Source organism: Taudactylus pleione, unplaced genomic scaffold, assembly GCF_031769625.1.
Source record: "Taudactylus pleione unplaced genomic scaffold, aTauple2 ptg002172l, whole genome shotgun sequence".
NCBI classification, from domain to species: domain Eukaryota; kingdom Metazoa; phylum Chordata; class Amphibia; order Anura; family Myobatrachidae; genus Taudactylus; species Taudactylus pleione.
Window position 1 is genome coordinate 340,582 of NW_028286566.1, and position 25,877 is coordinate 366,458.

Here is a 25,877-nt window from a genome sequence, read left to right on the forward strand (position 1 = left end):
CACACACACACACCTACAGCACCAAGTCACACACACACACCTACAGCACCAAGTCACACACACACACACATACAGCACCAAGGCGCACACACAGCACCAAGGCACACACAGCACACACACACAGCACCAAGGCGCACACACACACACACACACACACACAGCACCAAGTCACACACACACACCTACAGCACCAAGTCACACACACACACACATACAGCACCAAGTCACACACACACACACATACAGCACCAAGGCACACACACAGCACCAAGGCGCACACACACACAGCACCAAGTCACACACACACACATACAACACCAAGTCACACACACACACATACAGCACCAAGGCGCGCACATACACACAGCACCAAGACACACACACACAGCACCAAGACACACACACACACACACAGCACCAAGGCGCGCACACACACACACACAGCACCAAGGCGCACACACACAGCTCCAAGACACAGCACCAAGACACACGCACACACAGCACCAAGGCACACATACACACACACACACACACAGCACCAAGGCACAGACACAGCACACACACACAGCACCAAGGCACACACAGCACACACACACAGCACCAAGGCGTACACAGCACACACAGCACCAAGGCACACACAGCACACACACATACAGCACCAAGGCGTACACAGCACACACGGCACCAAGGCGCACATAACACACACAGCACCAAGGCACACACACAGCACCAAGGTGCACACAGCACACACACACACACAGCACCAAGGCACACACACACACACAGCACCAAGTCACACACACACACATACAGCACCAAGTCACTCACACACACACACATACAGCACCAAGTCACTCACACACTCACACACACACACACACACACACACACACACACACAGCACCAAGTCACTCACACACACACACACACACACACACACACACACAGCACCAAGGCGCGCACAAACACACAGCACCAAGACACACACACACAGCACCATGACACCCACACACAGAACCAAGGCGCACACACACACACACACACACACAGCACCAAGGCACACACACACAGCACCAAGTCACACACACACAGCACCAAGTCACACACACACACAGCACCAAGGCGCGCGCACACACACACACAGCACCAAGGCGCGCACACACACACACAGCACCAAGGCGCACACACACACACAGCACCAAGACACACACACACACACACACACAGTACCAAGGCGCACACACACAGTACCAAGGCGCGCGCGCACACACACACACACACACACAGCACCAAGGTACACATAGCACCAAGGCACAGATACAGCATCACGGCACACACACAGCACCAAGGCGCACACACACACACAGCACCAAGGCGCACACAAACACACACACACACAGCACCAAGGCGCACACACAGCACCAAGTCACTCACACACACACAGCACCAAGGCGCGCACACACACACACACACATAGCACCAAGGCGCACACACACACACACACTACCATGGCGCGCATACACACACAGCACCAAGGCACACATACACACAGCACCAAGGCACACACACACAGCGCGCACGCGCACACACACACACACACACACAGCACCAAGGCACAGACACAGCATCACGGCACACACACAGCACCAAGGTGCACACAGCACACACACACACACAGCACCAAGGTGCACACAGCACACACACACAGCACCAAGGCACACACACACACACAGCACCAAGTCACACACACACACATACAGCACCAAGTCACTCACACACACACACATACAGCACCAAGGCACACACACAGCACCAAGGCACACACACACACAGCACGAAGTCACACACACACACACATACAGCACCAAGGCGCGCACACACACACACACAGCACCAAGACACAGCACCAAGACACACACACACACAGCACCAAGACACAGCACCAAGACACACACACACACAGCACCAAGTCACACACACACACACACACACACACACACACAGCACCAAGGCACGCACACACAGCACCAAGGCGCACACAGCACCAAGACACACGCACACACAGCACCAAGGCACACATACACACACAGCGCGCACGCGCACACACACACAGCACCAAGGCACAGACACAGCATCACGGCACACACACAGCACCAAGGTGCACACAGCACACACACACACAGCACCAAGGCACGCACACACACACAGCACCAAGTCACACACAGACACATACAGCACCAAGTCACTCACACACACATACAGCACCAAGTCACTCACACACACACACACACACACAGCACCAAGTCACTCACACACACACACAGCACCAAGGCGCACACAGCACCAAGGCGCACACACACAGCTCCAAGACACAGCACCAAGACACACGCACACAGCACCAAGGCACACATACACACACAAACACACACACAGCACCAAGGCACAGACAGCACCAAGGCGCACACACAGCAGACACACAGCACCAAGGCACACACAGCACACACACACAGCACCAAGGCACACACAGCACACACACACACAGCACCAAGGCGTACACAGCACACACGGCACCAAGGCGCACATAACACACACACACACACAGCACCAAGGCACACACAGCACCAAGTCACACACACACACACACACACAGCACCAAGGCGCGCACACACACACAGCACCAAGACACACATACACACAGCACCAAGACACACACACACAGCACCAAGTCACACACACACACACACACAGCACCAAGGCACACACATTCAGCACCAAGGCACACATACACACACACAGCACCAAGTCACACACACACACACAGCACCAAGACACAGCACCAAGACACACACACACAGCACCAAGTCACTCACACACACACATACAGCACCAAGGCGCGAGCACACACACACACACACACACACACACACACACACAGCACCAAGGCGCACACAGCACCAAGGCACACACACACACAGCTCCAAGACACAGCACCAAGGCACACATACACACACACACAGCACCAAGGCACAGACACAGCATCACGGCACACACAGCACACACACAGCACCAAGGCACACACAGCACACACAGCACCAAGGCACACACACACACAGCACCAAGGCGTACACAGCACACATAGCACACACAGCACAAAGGCGCACATAACACACACACACACAGCACCAAGTCACACACACACACACACACACACAGCACCAAGGCGCGCACACACACACACAGCACCAAGGCGCACACAGCACCAAGGCGCACACACACACACAGCACCAAGACACACACACACACACACACACACACACAGTACCAAGGCGCACACACACAGTACCAAGGCGCGCGCACACACACACACACACACACACACACACACAGCACCAAGGCACACATAGCACCAAGGCACAGATACAGCATCACGGCACACACAGAGCACCAAGGCGCACACACACACAGCACCAAGGCGCACACACAGCACCAAGTCACTCACACACACACAGAGCCAAGGCGCACACACACACATAGCACCAAGGCACACACACACACACACACACACATAGCACCAAGGCACACACACACACAACCAAGGCGCGCACACACACACAGCACCAAGGCACACATACACACAGCACCAAGGCACACATACACACACAGCGCGCACACACACACACACAGCACCAAGGCACAGACACAGCATCACGGCACACACACAGCACCAAGGTGCACACAGCACACACACACACAGCACCAAGGAGCACACAGAACACACACACACACAGCACCAAGGCACACACAGCACCAAGACACACACACACACACACACACACACACAGCACCAAGTCACACACACACACACACACACATACAGCACCAAGGCACACACACAGCACCAAGGCACACACACACACACAGCACCAAGTCACACACACACACAGTACCAAGACACACACACACAGCACCAAGACACACACACACACAGCACCAAGTCACTCACACACACACACACACACACAGCACCAAGGCGCGCACACACACACACACAGCACCAAGGCGCACACAGCACCAAGGCACACACACAGCTCCAAGACACAGCACCAAGACACACGCACACACAGCACCAAGGCACACATACACACACACAAACAGCACCAAGGCACAGACACAGCACCAAGGCACACACACAGCACCAAGGCGCACACAGCACACACACACACAGCACCAAGGCACACACAGCACCAAGGCACACACACACACACAGCACCAAGTCACACACACACACATACAGCACCAAGTCACTCACACACACACACATACAGCACCAAGTCACTCACACACACACAGCACCAAGTCACTCACACTCACACACACACACACACAGCACCAAGGCGCGCGCACACACACACACACAGCACCAAGGCACACACAGCACCAAGGCGCGCACACACAGCTCCAAGACACAGCACCAAGACACATGCACACACAGCACCAAGGCAAACATACACACACACACACACACACACACAGCACCAAGGCACAGACACAGCACCAAGGCACACACAGCACACTCACAGCACCAAGGCACACACAGCACACACACAGCACCAAGGCACACACAGCACACACACAGCACACACACACAGCACCAAGGCACACACAGCACACACACACACACAGCACCAAGGCACACACAGCACACACACACACACAGCACCAAGGCACACACAGCACACACACACACAGCACCAAGGCACACACAGCACACACAGCACCAAGGCACACACAGCACACACACACACACACAGCACCAAGACGTACACAGCACACACGGCACCAAGGCGCACATAACACACACACACACAGCACCAAGGCACACACAGCACCAAGTCACACACACACACACACAGCACCAAGGCGCGCACACACACACACATACAGCACCAAGGCGCGCACACACACAGCACCAAGACACAGCACCAAGACACACACACACACAACCAAGTCACACACACACACACATACATACAGCACCAAGGCACACACACAGCACCACGGCACACACACAGACACACACAGCACCAAGGCGCGCACACACACACACACAGCACCACGGCACACGCACACACACACAGCACCAAGGCGCGCACACACACACACACACAGCACCACGGCACACACACACACACACAGCACCAAGGCGCGCACACACACACACACACAGCACCAAGACACACACACACACACAGCACCAAGTCACTCACACACACACATACAGCACCAAGGCGCGCGCACACACACACACACACACACAGCACCAAGGCGCACACACACACAGCTCCAAGACACACGCACACACAGCACCAAGGCACACATACACACACACACAGCACCAAGGCACAGACACAGCATACACACAGCACCAAGACACACACCGCACCAAGGCACACACAGCACACACACACACACAGCACCAAGGCGTACATAACACACACACACACAAAGCACCAAGGCACACACAGCACCAAGTCGCACACACACACACACACACACACACACACAGCACCAAGGCGCACACACACACACAGCACCAAGGCGCGCGCACACACACAGCACCAAGACACAGCACCAAGACACACACACACACAGCACCAAGGCATACACACACACAGCACCAAGTCACTCACACACACACACACACAGCACCAAGGCGCGCACACACACACACAGCACCAAGGCGCACACAGCACCAAGGCGCGCACACACACACACAGCACCAAGACACACACACACAGTACCAAGGCGCACACACACACACACACACACACAGCACCAAGGCACACATACCACCAAGGCACAGATACAGCATCACAGCACCAAGGCACACACACACACACACAGCACCAAGGCGCACACACAGCACCAAGTCACTCACACACACACAGCACCAAGGCGCACACACACACACACACACATAGCACCAAGGCGCACACACACACAGCTCCAAGACACACACACACACACAGCGCGCACACACACACACACACACAGCACCAAGGCACAGACACAGCATCACGGCACACACAGCACACACACAGCACCAAGGTGCACACAGCACACACACACACAGCACCAAGGTGCACACAGCATACACACACACACACAGCACCAAGGCGCACACACACACAGCACCAAGGCACACACACACACACAGCACCAAGTCACACACACACACATACAGCACCAAGTCACACACACACACACATACAGCACCAAGACACACACACACACACACAGCACCAAGACACAGACACAGCACACACACACACACACAGCACCAAGACACAGACACAGCACACACACACACACACAGCACCAAGACACAGACACAGCACACACACAGCACCAAGGCACAGACACAGCACACACACACAGCACCAAGGCACACACAGCACCAAGGCGTACACAGCACACACAGCACCAAGGCACACACAGCACACACACACACAGCACCAAGGCGTACACAGCACACACGGCACCAAGGAGCACATAACACACACACACAGCACCAAGGCACACACAGCACACACACACAGCACCAAGGCACACACAGCACACACACACACAGCACCAAGGCACACACAGCACACACACACACAGCACCAAGGCGTACACAGCACACACAGCACCAAGGCACACACAGCACACACAGCACCAAGGCGTACACAGCACACACGCACATAACACACACACACACACAGCACCATGGCACACACAGCACCAAGGCGCGCACACACACACACACAGCACCAAGGCGCGCACACACACACATACAGCACCAAGGCGCGCACACACACACAGCACCAAGACACACACACACACACAGCACCAAGGCGCACACACACACACACACAGCACCAAGACACACACACACACACACAGCACCAAGACACACACACACACACACAGCACCAAGACACAGACACAGCACACACACACACACAGCACCAAGACACAGACACAGCACACACACACAGCACCAAGGCACAGACACAGCACACACACACAGCACCAAGGCACACACAGCACCAAGGCGTACACAGCACACACAGCACCAAGGCACACACACACACAGCACAAAGGCGTACAGAGCACACACGGCACCAAGGAGCACATAACACACACACACAGCACCAAGGCGCACACAGCACACACACACAGCACCAAGGCACACACAGCACACACACACACAGCACCAAGGCACACACACACACAGCACCAAGGCGTACACAGCACACACAGCACCAAGGCACACACAGCACCAAGGCGTACACAGCACACACGCACATAACACACACACACACACAGCACCATGGCACACACAGCACCAAGGCGCGCGCACACACACACACAGCACCAAGGCGCGCACACACACACATACAGCACCAAGGCGCGCACACACACACAGCACCAAGACACACACACACACACACACACACACAGCACCAAGGCGCACACACACACACACACACAGCACCAAGGCGCACACACACACACACACACACAGCACCAAGTCACACACACACACACACACAGCACCAAGGCGCGCACACACACACAGCACCAAGGCGCACACACACACACACAGCACCAAGACACAAACACACACACAAAGTACCAAGGCGCGTGCACACACACACACACACACATAGCACCAAGGCACAGATACAGCATCACGGCACACACAGAGCACCAAGGCGCGCACACACACACACACACACACACACAGCACCAAGGCGCACACACAGCACCAAGTCACTCACACACACACAGCACCAAGGCGCATACACACACATAGCACCAAGGCACAGATACAGCATCACGGCACACACAGAGCACCAAGGCGCGCACACACACACACACACACACACAGCACCAAGGCGCACACACAGCACCAAGTCACTCACACACACACAGCACCAAGGCGCACACACACACACACACATAGCACCAAGGCACACACACACACACACACATAGCACCAAGGCACACACACACACACACACACTACCAAGGCGCGCACACACACACAGCACCAAGGCACACAAACACACAGCACCAAGGCACACATACACACACAGCGCGCACGCGCACACACACACACACACACAGCACCAAGGCACAGACACAGCATCACGGCACACACACAGCACCAAGGTGCACACAGCACACACACACACAGCACCAAGGTGCACACAGCACACACACACACAGCACCAAGGCACACACACACAGCACCAAGTCACACACACACACACATACAGCACCAAGGCGCGCACACACACACACACAGCACCAAGGCACACACACACACAGCACCAAGTCACACACACACACATACAGCACCAAGTCACACACACACACACACAGCACCAAGACACAGCACCAAGACACACACACACACACACAGCACCAAGACACAGACACAGCACACACACACAGCACCAAGACACAGACACAGCACACACACACAGCACCAAGGCACAGACACAGCACACACACACAGCACCAAGGCACACACAGCACCAAGGCGTACACAGCACACACAGCACCAAGGCACACACAGCACACACATACAGCAGCACCGCACACACAGCACACACACACACAGCACCAAGGCGTACACAGCACACACAGCACCAAGGCACACACAGCACACACAGCACCAAGGCGTACACAGCACACACGCACATAACACACACAGAGCACCAAGGCACACACAGCACCAAGTCACACACACACACACACACACACACACACACAGCACCAAGGCGCACACACACACACACATACAGCACCAAGGCGCGCACACACACACAGCACCAAGACACACACACACACACACACACACACACAGCACCAAGGCGCACACACACACACACACACAGCACCAAGGCGCACACACACACACAGCACCAAGTCACACACACACACACACAGCACCAAGGCGCGCACACACACACATACAGCACCAAGGCGTACACAGCACCAAGGCGCACACACACACACAGCACCAAGACACAAACACACACACAGTACCAAGGCGCACACACAAAGTACCAAGGCGCTTGCACACACACACACACACACATAGCACCAAGGCACAGATACAGCATCACGGCACACACAGAGCACCAAGGCGCACACACACACACAGCACTAAGGCGCACACACACACACACAGCACCAAGGCGCACACACAGCACCAAGTCACTCACACACACACAGCACCAAGGCGCACACACACACACACACATAGCACCAAGGCAAACACACACACACACACACACATAGCACCAAGGCACACACACACACACTACCAAGGCGCGCGCACACACACAGCACCAAGGCACACAAACACACAGCACCAAGGCACACAAACACACAGCACCAAGGCACACATACACACACAGCGCGCACGCGCACACACACACACACACACACAGCACCAAGGCACAGACACAGCATCACGGCACACACACAGCACCAAGGTGCACACAGCACACACACACACACAGCACCAAGGTGCACACAGCACACACACACACAGCACCAAGGCACACACACAGCACCAAGGCACACACACACACACACAGCACCAAGTCACACACACACACATACAGCACCAAGTCACACACACACACATACAGCACCAAGTCACACACACACACACATACAGCACCAAGGCACACACACAGCACCAAGGCACACACACACACAGCACCAAGTCACACACACACACACATACAGCACCAAGGCGCGCACACACACACACACACAGCACCAAGACACACACACACAGCACCAAGACACAGCACCAAGACACACACACACACAGCACCAAGTCACTCACACACACACACACACACACAGCACCAAGGCGCGCACACACACACACAGCACCAAGGCGCACACAGCACCAAGGCGCACACACACAGCTCCAAGACACAGCACCAAGACACACGCACACACAGCACCAAGGCACACATACACACACACACAGCACCAAGGCACAGACACAGCACCAAGGCACACACAGCACCAAGGCACACACAGCACACACACACAGCACCAAGGCACACACAGCACCAAGGCACACACAGCACACACACACACACACACACAGCACCAAGGCGTACACAGCGCACACAGCACCAAGGCACACACACACACACAGCACCAAGGCGTACACAGGACACACGGGACCAAGGCGCACATAACACACACACAGCACCAAGGCACACACAGCACCAAGTCACACACACACACACATACACACACACAGCACCAAGGCGCGCACACACATACAGCACCAAGGCGCGCACACACACATACAGCACCAAGACACAGCACCAAGACACACATACACACAGCACCAAGACACACACACACACAGCACCAAGGCACACACACACACACACAGCACCAAGTCACTCACACACACACACACAGCACCAAGGCGCGCACACACACACACAGCACCAAGGCGCACACAGCACCAAGGCGCACACACACACAGCACCAAGACACACACAGTACCAAGGCGCACACACACACACACACACACAGCACCAAGACACACACACACACACAGCACCAAGACACACACACACACACAGCACCAAGTCACTCACACACACACACACACACAGCACCAAGGCGCGCACACACACACACACAGCACCAAGGCGCACACACACACAGCACCAAGGCGCACACACACACAGCACCAAGGCACACATACACACACACACACAGCACCAAGGCACAGACACAGCACCAAGGCACACACAGCACCAAGGCACACACAGCACACACACACACAGCACCAAGGCACACACAGCACCAAGGCACACACAGCACACACACACACACACAGCACCAAGGCACACACAGCACACACACAGCACCAAGGCACACACAGCACACACACACAGCACCAAGGCACACACAGCACACACACACACAGCACCAAGGCACACACAGCACACACACACACAGCACCAAGGCACACACAGCACACACACACACAGCACCAAGGCGTACACAGCACACACACACACAGCACCAAGGCGTACACAGCACACACAGCACCAAGGCACACACAGCACACACACACACAGCACCAAGGCGTACACAGCACACACGGGACAAAGGCGCACATAACACACACACAGCACCAAGGCACACACAGCACCAAGTCACACACACACACACACAGCACCAAGGCGCACACACACACATACAGCACCAAGGCGCGCACACACACACAGCACCAAGACACAGCACCAAGACACACATACACACAGCACCAAGACACACACACACACACAGCACCAAGGCACATATACACACACACACACAGCACCAAGGCACAGACACAGCACCAAGGCACACACAGCACACACACACAGCACACACACACAGCACCAAGGCACACACAGCACACACACACACAGCACCAAGGCACACACAGCACACACACACACACCACCAAGGCGTACACAGCGCACACAGCACCAAGGCACACACACACACAGCACCAAGGAGTACACAGCACACACGGGACCAAGGCGCACATAACACACACACAGCACCAAGGCACACACAGCACCAAGTCACACACACACAGCACCAAGGAGCACACACACACATACAGCACCAAGGCGCGCACACACACACAGCACCAAGACACAGCACCAAGACACACATACACACAGCACCAAGACACACACACACACACAGCACCAAGGCACACACACACACACACACACACAGCACCAAGGCGCGCACACACACACAGCACCAAGGCGCACACAGCACCAAGGCGCACACACACACAGCACCAAGACACACACAGTACCAAGGCGCACACACACACACACACACACAGCACCAAGACACACACACAGCACCAAGACACACACACACACACACACACAGCACCAAGACACACACACACACACACAGCACCAAGACACACACACACACACACACACACACACAGCACCAAGGCGCGCACACACACACACACAGCACCAAGGCGCACACACACAGCTCCAAGACACAGCACCAAGACACACGCACACACAGCACACATACACACACACACACACAGCACCAAGGCACAGACACAGCACCAAGGCACACACAGCACACACACAGCACCAAGGCACACACAGCACACACACACACAGCACCAAGGCACACACACACACAGCACCAAGGCACACACAGCACACACACACACAGCACCAAGGCGTACACAGCACCAAGGCACACACAGCACACACACACACAGCACCAAGGCGTACACAGCACACACGGGACCAAGGCGCACATAACACACACACAGCACCAAGGCACACACAGCACCAAGGCGCACACACACACATACAGCACCAAGGCGCGCACACACACACAGCACCAAGACACAGCACCAAGACACACATACACACAGCACCAAGACACACACACACACACAGCACCAAGGCACACACACACACACAGCACCAAGGCACACACACACACAGCACCAAGTCACTCACACACACACACACAGCACCAAGGCGCGCACACACACACAGCACCAAGGCGCACACAGCACCAAGGCGCACACACACACAGCACCAAGACACACACAGTACCAAGGCGCACACACACACACAGTACCAAGGCGCACACACACAGTACCAAGGCGCGCGCACACACACACACACACAGCACCAAGGCGCACACACAGCACCAAGTCACTCACACACACACACAGCACCAAGGCACACATACACACACAGCGCGCGCACACACACACACACACAGCACCAAGGCACAGACACAGCATCACGGCACACACAGCACACACACAGCACCAAGGCGCACACAGCACACACACACACAGCACCAAGGTGCACACAGCACACACACACACACACACAGCACCAAGACACACACAGCACCAAGGCACACACAGCACCAAGGCACACACAGCACCAAGGCACACACAGCACCAAGGCACACACACACACACAGCACCAAGGCACACACACACACACAGCACCAAGGCACACACACACACAGCACCAAGTCACTCACACACACACACACAGCACCAAGGCGCGCACACACACACAGCACCAAGGCGCACACAGCACCAAGGCGCACACACACACAGCACCAAGATACACACAGTACCAAGGCGCACACACACACACAGTACCAAGGCGCACACACACAGTACCAAGGCGCGCGCACACACACACACACACACACAAACAGCAACAAGGCACAGATACAGCATCACGGCACACACACAGCACCAAGGCGCACACACACACACACAGCACCAAGGCGCACACACAGCACCAAGTCACTCACACACACACACAGCACCAAGGCACACATACACACACAGCGCGCGCACACACACACACACACAGCACCAAGGCACAGACACAGCATCACGGCACACACAGCACACACACAGCACCAAGGCGCACACAGCACACACACACACAGCACCAAGGTGCACACAGCACACACACACACACACAGCACCAAGACACACACAGCACCAAGGCACACACAGCACCAAGGCACACATAGCACACACACCCACACACACAGCACCAAGGCACCCACAGCGCACACACAGCACCAAGGCACACACACAGCACCAAGGCACACACACAGCACTAAGGCACAGACACAGCATCACGGCACACACAGCACACACACAGCACCAAGGCGCACACAGCACACACACACACAGCACCAAGGTGCACACAGCACCAAGGCACACACAGCACCAAGGCACACACACACACACAGCACCAAGGCACAGACACAGCATCACGGCACACACAGCACACACACAGCACCAAGGCGCACACAGCACACACACACACAGCACCAAGGTGCACACAGCACACACACACACACAGCACCAAGACACACACAGCACCAAGGCACACACAGCACCAAGGCACACATAGCACACACACCCACACACACAGCACCAAGGCACCCACAGCGCACACACAGCACCAAGGCGCACACACAGCACCAAGGCACACACACAGCATCACGGCACACACAGCACACACACAGCACCAAGGCGCACACAGCACACACACACACAGCACCAAAGCACACACACAGCACCAAGGCACACACACAGCACCAAGGCACACACACAGCATCACGGCACACACAGCACACACACAGCACCAAGGCGCACACAGCACACACACAGCACTAAGGCACACACACAGCACCAAGGCACACACACAGCACCAAGGCACACACAGCACCAAGACACACACAGCACCAAGGCACACACACACACACAGCACCAAGGCACCCACACACACACAGCACCAAGGCACACACACACACAGCACCAAGTCACTCACACACACACACACAGCACCAAGGCGCGCACACACACACAGCACCAAGGCGCACACAGCACCAAGGCGCACACACACACAGCACCAAGACACACACAGTACCAAGGCGCACACACACACACAGTACCAAGGCGCACACACACACACAGTACCAAGGCGCGCGCACACACACACACACAAACAGCAACAAGGCACACATAGCACCAAGGCACAGATACAGCATCACGGCACACACACAGCACCAAGGCGCGCACACACACACACACACAGCACCAAGGCGCACACACAGCACCAAGTCACTCACACACACACACAGCACCAAGGCACACATACACACACAGCGCGCGCACACACACACACACACAGCACCAAGGCACAGACACAGCATCACGGCACACACAGCACCAAGGCGCACACAGCACACACACACACACACACAGCACCAAGGTGCACACAGCACACACACACACACAGCACCAAGACACACACAGCACCAAGGCACACACAGCACCAAGGCACACATAGCACACACACCCACACACACAGCACCAAGGCACCCACAGCGCACACACAGCACCAAGGCACACACACACACACACAGCACCAAGGCACACACACAGCACTAAGGCACAGACACAGCATCACGGCACACACAGCACACACAGCACCAAGGCGCACACAGCACACACACACACACACACAGCACCAAGGTGCACACAGCACACACACACACACAGCACCAAGACACACACAGCACCAAGGTGCACACAGCACACACACACACACAGCACCAAGACACACACAGCACCAAGGCACACACAGCACCAAGGCACACACACACACACACAGCACTAAGGCACACACACAGCACTAAGGCACACACACAGCACTAAGGCACACACACAGCACTAAGGCACACACAGCACTAAGGCACACTCAGCAGTAAGTTATACGATGTACTATACTTGGAGTTACGGCCGCTTCCTTTACTATAGTGTCCAGCGGAATATTCAGCGGCTCCCCCGATAACCTGCCCTCCTGCTGGGACAATAAGGAGCGTTAGTACTCCCTACACCTTACAGATTACATGATTTATTCAGACATCTTACAGGAGGCAGACAGACGGAACTCACTTTATACATATCAGAGAGACTGGAAGATAAACGTATACTCATTTATATGGGTAGCAGTGTGGCATGGTGGTTAGCATTAGTGCCTCAGCACAAAGATCATGAGTTCAATTCCCATCTGTGCGCAGTTTGTATATTTTTCCTGTATTTGGTTTTCTACCACATTCCAAAAACATAATACAGGGTTAATTGGATTCTGACAAAATTAACGCTAATGTTTCTGTGCCTATGTTAGGTAATTTAGACTGTAAGCTCCTATGGGGCAGGGACTGATATCAATGACGTATACTCTCTGTACAGCGCTGATCGTCGGTCATCATTTGTAAGGTTTACCATAGTGGGGAACCGGATTCTAAAGTATTCCTTATTATACTGCAATTGTATATCCAGGTGAGTTTTACCCCCAGTACGAGTCTCCACATATAAAGTTATATTATATGGGGGTGACATCATCACTCTCCAAACATCCATTTCCTAGGATATGCTGCATATGTCCCGGTAACTTGTGTACTGTAATAATATCGAACACTGGGCCTGATTCAAGCTGGATCGCAACTGCGATTAAGCACGCTATCGGGCGATTGTTGCATGCGCAGTGCAGTGCACTAACCAGCCACTGCGATCGGGACAGCAATCGCTGTTACTACGCAGACCCATCGCAGAGTGATTGACAGGAAGTACCGTTTGGGGGGAGGTGACTAGGGGGGGGGGGTCGCCAAAAAGGCAGGCATGCCAGTGCGTTTTCAACACCGTTGCAGGGGTGCGCATAAATTATCCTCTGCGGTGCCCTACGCTGCGTACCGGAAGGTTAGCAATTCCTGAGTAAGGTCTGACCTTGCCCAAGAGTGCGTGCGGCTCCGATTGTATTCGATGTTACCGATGTTTTTGCAGTCTTGCAAAGTATTACGGATGTGTGTAAGGTAACGTGGGCGTCCTTATGTAGCGCTGCGATGGCATAGCGATCGCAATGGATTAGCATATCATCGCAGTGAGACTGTGTGCGTAATAGCAGTTGCGAACCAACCTGAATGAGGCCCACTATTCCCAGTGACCACTTTAGGACATAACATGACATAAGGCGGCTGCATCGGAAGCCAAAATTCAAGGGAGGCTATAAGGCTTAGTGAGTGACATACAGTTACCCATCCAGTGCTCCTCTTTTCCCCGCACCGCCCCCAACACTATGTGCCAGCCGCTGACATGGCGGAACATCAGCCTATGGCAGCCGCTGCTCCGTGTCAGCGATGGACCAGGCGGAGAGGTCACTGCCCAGAGCTACACTCCCAGTCTCACGCTAGGAGATAGGAGTGGGGGGTTCCGTACTGGAGGATGGGTGATGCCCAGGGCACTTCCCATATATAACAGAGAGTAAGACGGGTGTATAGGTCACACTTATATAAACAGCAGTTTTATTCTCTTCTCTGTTATTTTCCTCTTCTCCTCCACTTCATTGTACACTAATCACAAGTGGCCTTATATACAGTGAGGGGCTGATCCAGCCATAGGGGGAAACGTGCACCTGGTCACATTGTACTGAGACAGAAGGGATGACGTGACATGTAGGACACAGGTACTGGGCGGCCTTATATACAGTGAGGAGCTGATCCAGCCATAGGGGGAAACGTGCACCTGGTCACATTGTGCTGAGACAGAAGGGATGACGTGACATGTAGGACACAGGTACTGGGCGGCCTTATATACAGTGAGGAACTGATCCAGCCATAGGGGGAAACGTGCACCTGGTCACATTGTGCTGAGACAGAAGGGATGACGTGACATGTAGGACACAGGTACTGGGCGGCCTTATATACAGTGAGGAGCTGATCCAGCCATAGGGGGAAACGTGCACCTGGTCACATTGTGCTGAGACAGAAGGGATGACGTGACATGTAGGACACAGGTACTGGGCGGCCTTATATACAGTGAGGAGCTGATCCAGCCATAGGGGGAAACATGCACCTGGTCACATTGTACTGAGACAGAAGGGATGACGTGACATGTAGGACACAGGTACTGGGCGGCCTTATATACAGTGAGGAGCTGATCCAGCCATAGGGGGAAACGTGCACCTGGTCACATTGTACTGAGACAGAAGGGATGACGTGACATGTAGGACACAGGTACTGGGCGGCCTTATTCTTACACTGTGATTATAACCAAACCAGTTTCCTAGTTTACCACTTGACTTGACCACTGTACATGACCATAATACACATCTATTACACTGTATACAGACATAGGACACTACACCCCCAACATGTCCTGATCGCTGTACATGATCATAATACACATCTATTACACTGTATACAGACATAGGACACTATACCCCCAACATGTCCTGATCGCTGTACATGATCATAATACACATCTATTACACTGTATACAGACATAGGACACTACACCCCCAACATGTCCTGACCACTGTACATGATCATAATACACATCTATTACACTGTATACAGACATAGGACACTACACCCCCAACATGTCCTGACCACTGTACATGATCATAATACACATCTATTACACTGTATACAGACATAGGACACTACACCCCCAACATGTCCTGATCGCTGTACATGATCATAATACACATCTATTACACTGTATACAGACATAGGACACTACACCCCCAACATGTCCTCACCACTGTACATGACCATAATACACATCTATTACACTGTATACAGACATAGGACACTACACCCTCAACATGTCCTGACTGCTGTACATGACCATAATACACATCTATTACACTGTATACAGACATAGGACACTATACCCCCAACATGTCCTGACCACTGTACATGATCATAATACACATCTATTACACTGTATACAGACATAGGACACTACACCCCCAACATGTCCTGACCACTGTACATGACCATAATACACATCTATTACACTGTATACAGACATAGGACACTATACCCCCAACATGTCCTGATCGCTGTACATGATCATAATACACATCTATTACACTGTATACAGACATAGGACACTACACCCCCAACATGTCCTGACCACTGTACATGACCATAATACACATCTATTACACTGTATACAGACATAGGACACTACACCCCCAACATGTCCTGATCGCTGTACATGATCATAATACACATCTATTACACTGTATACAGACATAGGACACTACACCCCCAACATGTCCTGACCACTGTACATGATCATAATACACATCTATTACACTGTATACAGACATAGGACACTACACCCCCAACATGTCCTGACCACTGTACATGACCATAATACACATCTATTACACTGTATACAGACATAGGACACTACACCCCCAACATGTCCTGATCGCTGTACATGATCATAATACACATCTATTACACTGTATACAGACATAGGACACTACACCCCCAACATGTCCTGACCACTGTACATGACCATAATACACATCTATTACACTGTATACAGACATAGGACACTACACCCTCAACATGTCCTGACTGCTGTACATGACCATAATACACATCTATTACACTGTATACAGACATAGGACACTACACCCCCAACATGTCCTGACCACTGTACATGACCATAATACACATCTATTACACTGTATACAGACATAGGACACTATACCCCCAACATGTCCTGATCGCTGTACATGATCATAATACACATCTATTACACTGTATACAGATATAGGACACTACACCCTCAACATGTCCTGACCACTGTACATGACCATAATACACATCTATTACACTGTATACAGACATAGGACACTACACCCCCAACATGACCTGACCACTGTACATGATCATAATACACATCTATTACACTGTATACAGACATAGGACACTACACCCCCAACATGTCCTGACCACTGTACATCATCATAATACACATCTATTACACACTATACAGACATAGGACACTACACCCCCAACATGTCCTGACCGCTGTACATGATCATAATACACATCTATTACACACTATACAGACATAGGACACTACACCCCCAACATGACCTGACCACTGTACATGACCATAATACACATCTATTACACTGTATACAGACATAGGACACTACACCCTCAACATGACCTGACCACTGTACATGATCATAATACACATCTATTACACTGTATACAGACATAGGACACTACACCCCCAACATGACCTGACCACTGTACATGATCATAATACACATCTATTACACTGTATACAGACATAGGACACTACACCCCCAACATGTCCTGACCACTGTACATCATCATAATACACATCTATTACACTGTATACAGACATAGGACACTACACCCCCAACATGTCCTGACCGCTGTACATGATCATAATACACATCTATTACACTGTATACAGACATAGGACACTACATCCCCAACATGTCCTGACCACTGTACATCATCATAATACACATCTATTACACTGTATACAGACATAGGACACTACACCCTCAACATGTCCTGACCACTGTACATGACCATAATACACATCTATTACACCGTATACAGACATAGGACACTACACCCCCAACATGACCTGACCACTGTACATCATCATAATACACATCTATTACACCGTATACAGACATAGGACACTACACCCCCAACATGTCCTGACCACTGTACATGACCATAATACACATCTATTACACTGTATACAGACATAGGACACTACACCCCCAACATGTCCTGACCGCTGTACATCATCATAATACACATCTATTACACTGTATACAGACATAGGACACTACACCCTCAACATGTCCTGACCGCTGTACATGACCATAATACACATCTATTACACTGTATACAGACATAGGACACTACACCCCCAACATGTCCTGACCACTGTACATCATCATAATACACATCTATTACACTGTATACAGACATAGGACACTACACCCTCAACATGTCCTGACCACTGTACATGACCATAATACACATCTATTACACTGTATACAGACATAGGACACTACACCCCCAACATGACCTGACCACTGTACATGACCATAATACACATCTATTACACTGTATACAGACATAGGACACTACACCTCAACATGTCCTGACCACTGTACATGATCATAATACACATCTATTACACTCTATACAGACATAGGACACTACACCCCCAACATGACCTGACCACTGTACATCATCATAATACACATCTATTACACTGTATACAGACATAGGACACTACACCCTCAACATGTCCTGACCACTGTACATGACCATAATACACATCTATTACACTGTATACAGACATAGGACACTACACCCCCAACATGACCTGACCACTGTACATGATCATAATACACATCTATTACACTGTATACAGACATAGGACACTACACCCCCAACATGTCCTGACCACTGTACATCATCATAATACACATCTATTACACACTATACAGACATAGGACACTACACCCCCAACATGTCCTGACCGCTGTACATGATCATAATACACATCTATTACACACTATACAGACATAGGACACTACACCTCCAACATGTCCTCACCACTGTACATGACCATAATACACATCTATTACACTGTATACAGACATAGGACACTACACCCTCAACATGTCCTGACTGCTGTACATGACCATAATACACATCTATTACACTGTATACAGACATAGGACACTACATCCCCAACATGACCTGACCGCTGTACATGATCATAATACACATCTATTACACTGTATACAGACATAGGACACTACACCCTCAACATGTCCTGACCGCTGTACATGATCATAATACACATCTATTACACTGTATACAGACATAGGACACTACATCCCCAACATGACCTGACCACTGTACATGATCATAATACACATCTATTACACCATATACAGACCAAGGTCACTACACCTCCAACATGTCCTGACCACTGTACATGACCATAATACACATCTATTACACCCTATACAGACATAGGACACTACACCCCAAACATGTCCTGACCACTGTACATGATCATAATACACATCTATTACACTCTATACAGACATAGGACACTACACCCCCAACATGTCCTGACCACTGTACATCATCATAATACACATCTATTACACCGTATACAGACATAGGACACTACACCCCCAACATGTCCTGACCACTGTACATGACCATAATACACATCTATTACACCGTATACAGACATAGGACACTACACCCCCAACATGTCCTGACCGCTGTACATCATCATAATACACATCTATTACACTGTATACAGACATAGGACACTACACCCTCAACATGTCCTGACCACTGTACATGACCATAATACACATCTATTACACTGTATACAGACATAGGACACTACACCCCCAACATGACCTGACCACTGTACATCATCATAATACACATCTATTACACTCTATACAGACATAGGACACTACACCCCCAACATGACCTGACCACTGTACATCATCATAATACACATCTATTACACTGTATACAGACATAGGACACTACACCTCAACATGTCCTGACCACTGTACATGATCATAATACACATCTATTACACCGTATACAGACATAGGACACTACACCCCCAACATGTCCTGACCTCTGTACATGATCATAATACACATCTATTACACCGTATACAGACATAGGACACTACACCCCCAACATGTCCTGACCTCTGTACATGATCATAATACTCATCTATTACACTGTATACAGACATAGGACACTACACCCCCAACATGACCTGACCACTGTACATGACCATAATACACATCTATTACACTGTATACAGAAATAGGACACTACACCCCCAACATGACCTGACCACTGTACATGATCATAATACACATCTATTACACTATATACAGACATAGGACACTACACCCCCAACATGACCTGACCACTGTACATGACCATAATACACATCTATTGCACTGTATACAGACATAGGACACTACACCCCCAACATGACCTGACCACTGTACATGACCATAATACACATCTATTACACTGTATACAGACATAGGACACTACACCCCCAACATGTCCTGACGGCTGTACATGACCATAATACACATCTATTACACTATATACAGACATAGGACATTACACCCCCAACATGACCTGACCACTGTACATGACCATAATACACATCTATTACACTGTATACAGACATAGGACACTACACCCCAACATGTCCTGACCACTGTACATGATCATAATACACATCTATTACACTGTATACAGACATAGGACACTACACCCCCAACATATCCTGACCACTGTACATGATCATAATACACATCTATTACACCGTATACAGACATAGGACACTACACCCCCAACATGACCTGACCACTGCACATGACCATAATACACATCTATTACACTGTATACAGACATAGGACACTACACCCCCAACATGACCTGACCACTGTACATAACCATAATACACATCTATTACACTCTATGCAGACATAGGACATTACACCCCCAACATGATCTGACTTCAAGACAATTCTAATGCTGTACCCTCTATACCAGAGTGCTTTAAGGCACCTTAACAGTACAGGTTTTACGGATATTTGACCACAGGTGACTTAATTAATACCAATTTGATTTAACCACCTGAGCTTATCCGTGAATATCTAAAACCTGAACTGTTGGGGTGCCTTGAGGACAGCATTTGGGAACCTCTGCGCTATACAGACATAGGTCACTGCACCCACAGGTTATCATAGTAAGCGGCTGTACGTTACATCTTTACTGGTAGGACCTCCGTGAAGCCAGCAGCTGTCTGACCACTTGAGACGACCAATCCTCGCTTTAGTGAGGAATCGGCAAAGAACCCAACCTTGTCTCCTGAACTTACAGGGTTGGATAAACTTGTCTGTGGAGAGGGGGTCCCCACTTCCCCCACTGGTGGGATTCCACAGAAGATGATCTTGTTGCATGGTAAGAAAAGGCCACTATCCTTCTTGCATTTGAAGAAGGTCACCCCTTTATACGTTCCATCCATGGTCCCTCTGCCTTCACCTTCACCCTGTGGAATAACCAGGACATGAATATCAGCGGGTCACACATAGTGGGTGAGCAACAGCATATACAAGAACGGTGTTAGAGGTCCAAAAGCATCTGGAAGAAGTTTTATACTTCATTTAATGTGTCCAGCGATAAATCCGCCCCGGCCTTTGGCATTGGTACAGCGAGTAACATCAGTAACTTGTGGAAGGCTGTGGGAGAAGGCCTTTATGGCCAGACCTTCATGGTGACAGTACGTGCATCATCCAGTGGGCACGGCTGTGGGTGATGACGGTATTTGTGCCATCACGCTGCTGCCCACTCAGTGCTCATTGTGGTGGGCAGCACTTAACGGCACGAGTTACATAATCACTACACTGCCAGACACCATGCAGACAGACCAGCACCTTCGCAGGAGACCTCCCTGCTCTCCCAGGGTTACTGGGTCTCCTCCCCGATATTCCAGGGGGATAGGACTGTGACAGTGTGACGGTGGCATCTCTACTTGTGTCTGTGCTCAATTATCAACAGGGATTATGGGCAAATAGATATGAGATTTGGGGCCCGGTTATTATTTATTGAGTTTTAGGCCCTTTAATTAGAATTTCTTATCAATGTTATTCGTGGCAATAAAGAATTCTGGGCCTGATTCAGACCCGCTCGCGAACGCTGAGCGCTCGCAAGCGGGTCGATGTTGCCCAAGTGCGCATGCGCACGACGGAGGCGGCTCCGTCGTGCGCATGCGCGAGACCCGAATAACGACGGCCAAGCCGTCGTTATGGGTCTCGCACCAAAGGGGGCGTGCTGTCGATGTTGATTGACAGCACGCCCCCTTTGGTGGGCGTGCCGGGGGCGTGGCTGCCCAGACGGAGGCGTTCCCATGGGAACGCCTACCGTCTGGGGCCGGCCCCACTGACAGCGGCTCTTATAGGGGAGAGGTCCGGAGGATCGTTCTGTCGGTAAATTTCAGTTTATAGCCTGGGGAGTCGCTTTTTGCTCTGGTGCTTCCAGCACATTCAGCTGATGCAACAAAGTTCTGACATACAGACGAGTGTGTGCTAGAAGCACCAGAGCAGAGTGACACCCTAGGCAGGAAAGGGGCTGTGTCAGGTGCGGAGTGCTAGAATAAAGAGTAGATATGTGTTATGTCACCATCCCTGGGGAATTATACTGTATGCGAGCGGACACAACTTGTCAGACTACCAAGGAGGAAGGACCATGTTCTGTACTGACACCAGTATTACATACAGTCCATGAACTCTGCATTAACAATTGTTTTTTTTATTGCTATATACTATATATACAGTGCTATTTATCCTCAGGGGATACACTGTGTAACTGGAATGGGGCGAGTACACTTTAATAGTGTACCTAGGTGTTACACAGACGTTTCACTGGTCAGCAGAAAATTACATTACACATCTTGACCGAAATATTGTTCTACATAATTGTACCAGCCTGTGCCCCATCACACGGTACCAGCCTGTGCCCCATCACACGGTACCAGCCTGTGCCCCATCACACGGTACCAGCCTGTGCACCATTATAATGTAATCTTTTTTTTCTGTGCCCCACCACCCCGTACCAGTCTGTGCTGTGTCTCTCTCCACGGCTTAGTACATCCCCCCCCCCCCTTGTTAATCAGAAAAGTTGTCTCAGGTTACTATCATCAGCTTTGCACATACAAGTCACAGGCTATACAATAGCAGCGTCTGGAGGTAACTCAGAGAATATACTGTACATTACCCACCAGGCAGATACTAAAGCTGGCCACACACTAGACCAACTTACATCCAACCATCCAACTAGTTGATTATTTGGAATGAAAATCTGGTAAGGTATGAGAGCAAATGACAATCAGCAATTTGCTCCCAAATGCCGGAAAATGGACAAAAACTGTTTGAACAAATTATTTAGATCAAACGTTTAACAAATTTGTCTGACGTCATTTTCATCTGTTTTCTGGCATCTAGGAGCCAATTGCTGATCATCAGTTACTCCCATACGTTACCAGATTTTCATTCCAACCAATCAACAAGTTGGATGCAAGTTGGTCTAGTGTGTGGCCAGCTTTACTCTGTGGGCCTGATTCTGACCCGCTCGCAAGCGGGTCGATGGTGCCTAAGTGCCCATGCGCACGACGGAGGGAGCTCCGTCGTGCGCATGCGCGAGACCCGGCGAGCGACGGGGAATCCGTCGCTCGGAGTCTCGCACCAAAGGGGGCGTGCTGTCGATGGTGAGTGACAGCACGCCCC

At 51.5% G+C, this 25,877-nt stretch overlaps 1 protein-coding gene across 3 annotated transcripts in view; it reads right to left on the minus strand.

Moving 5' to 3' along the window:
• The window catches only part of LOC148433688 (ubiquitin carboxyl-terminal hydrolase CYLD-like), a 71,969-nt gene that overhangs the window by 40,530 nt on the left and 5,562 nt on the right, over positions 1-25,877 (minus strand). For 2 of the 3 annotated variants that reach the window (XM_088465831.1, XM_088465833.1), the window contains exons 3-4: positions 23,474-23,644; positions 15,437-15,512 (exon numbers count right to left, since the gene is read on the minus strand). In XM_088465831.1, coding sequence (XP_088321957.1) covers positions 15,437-15,512; positions 23,474-23,644 — 247 coding nt within the window. The remainder of the gene's footprint in view (positions 1-15,436; positions 15,513-23,473; positions 23,645-25,877) is intronic. The other variant, XM_088465832.1, reaches the window with a different exon arrangement.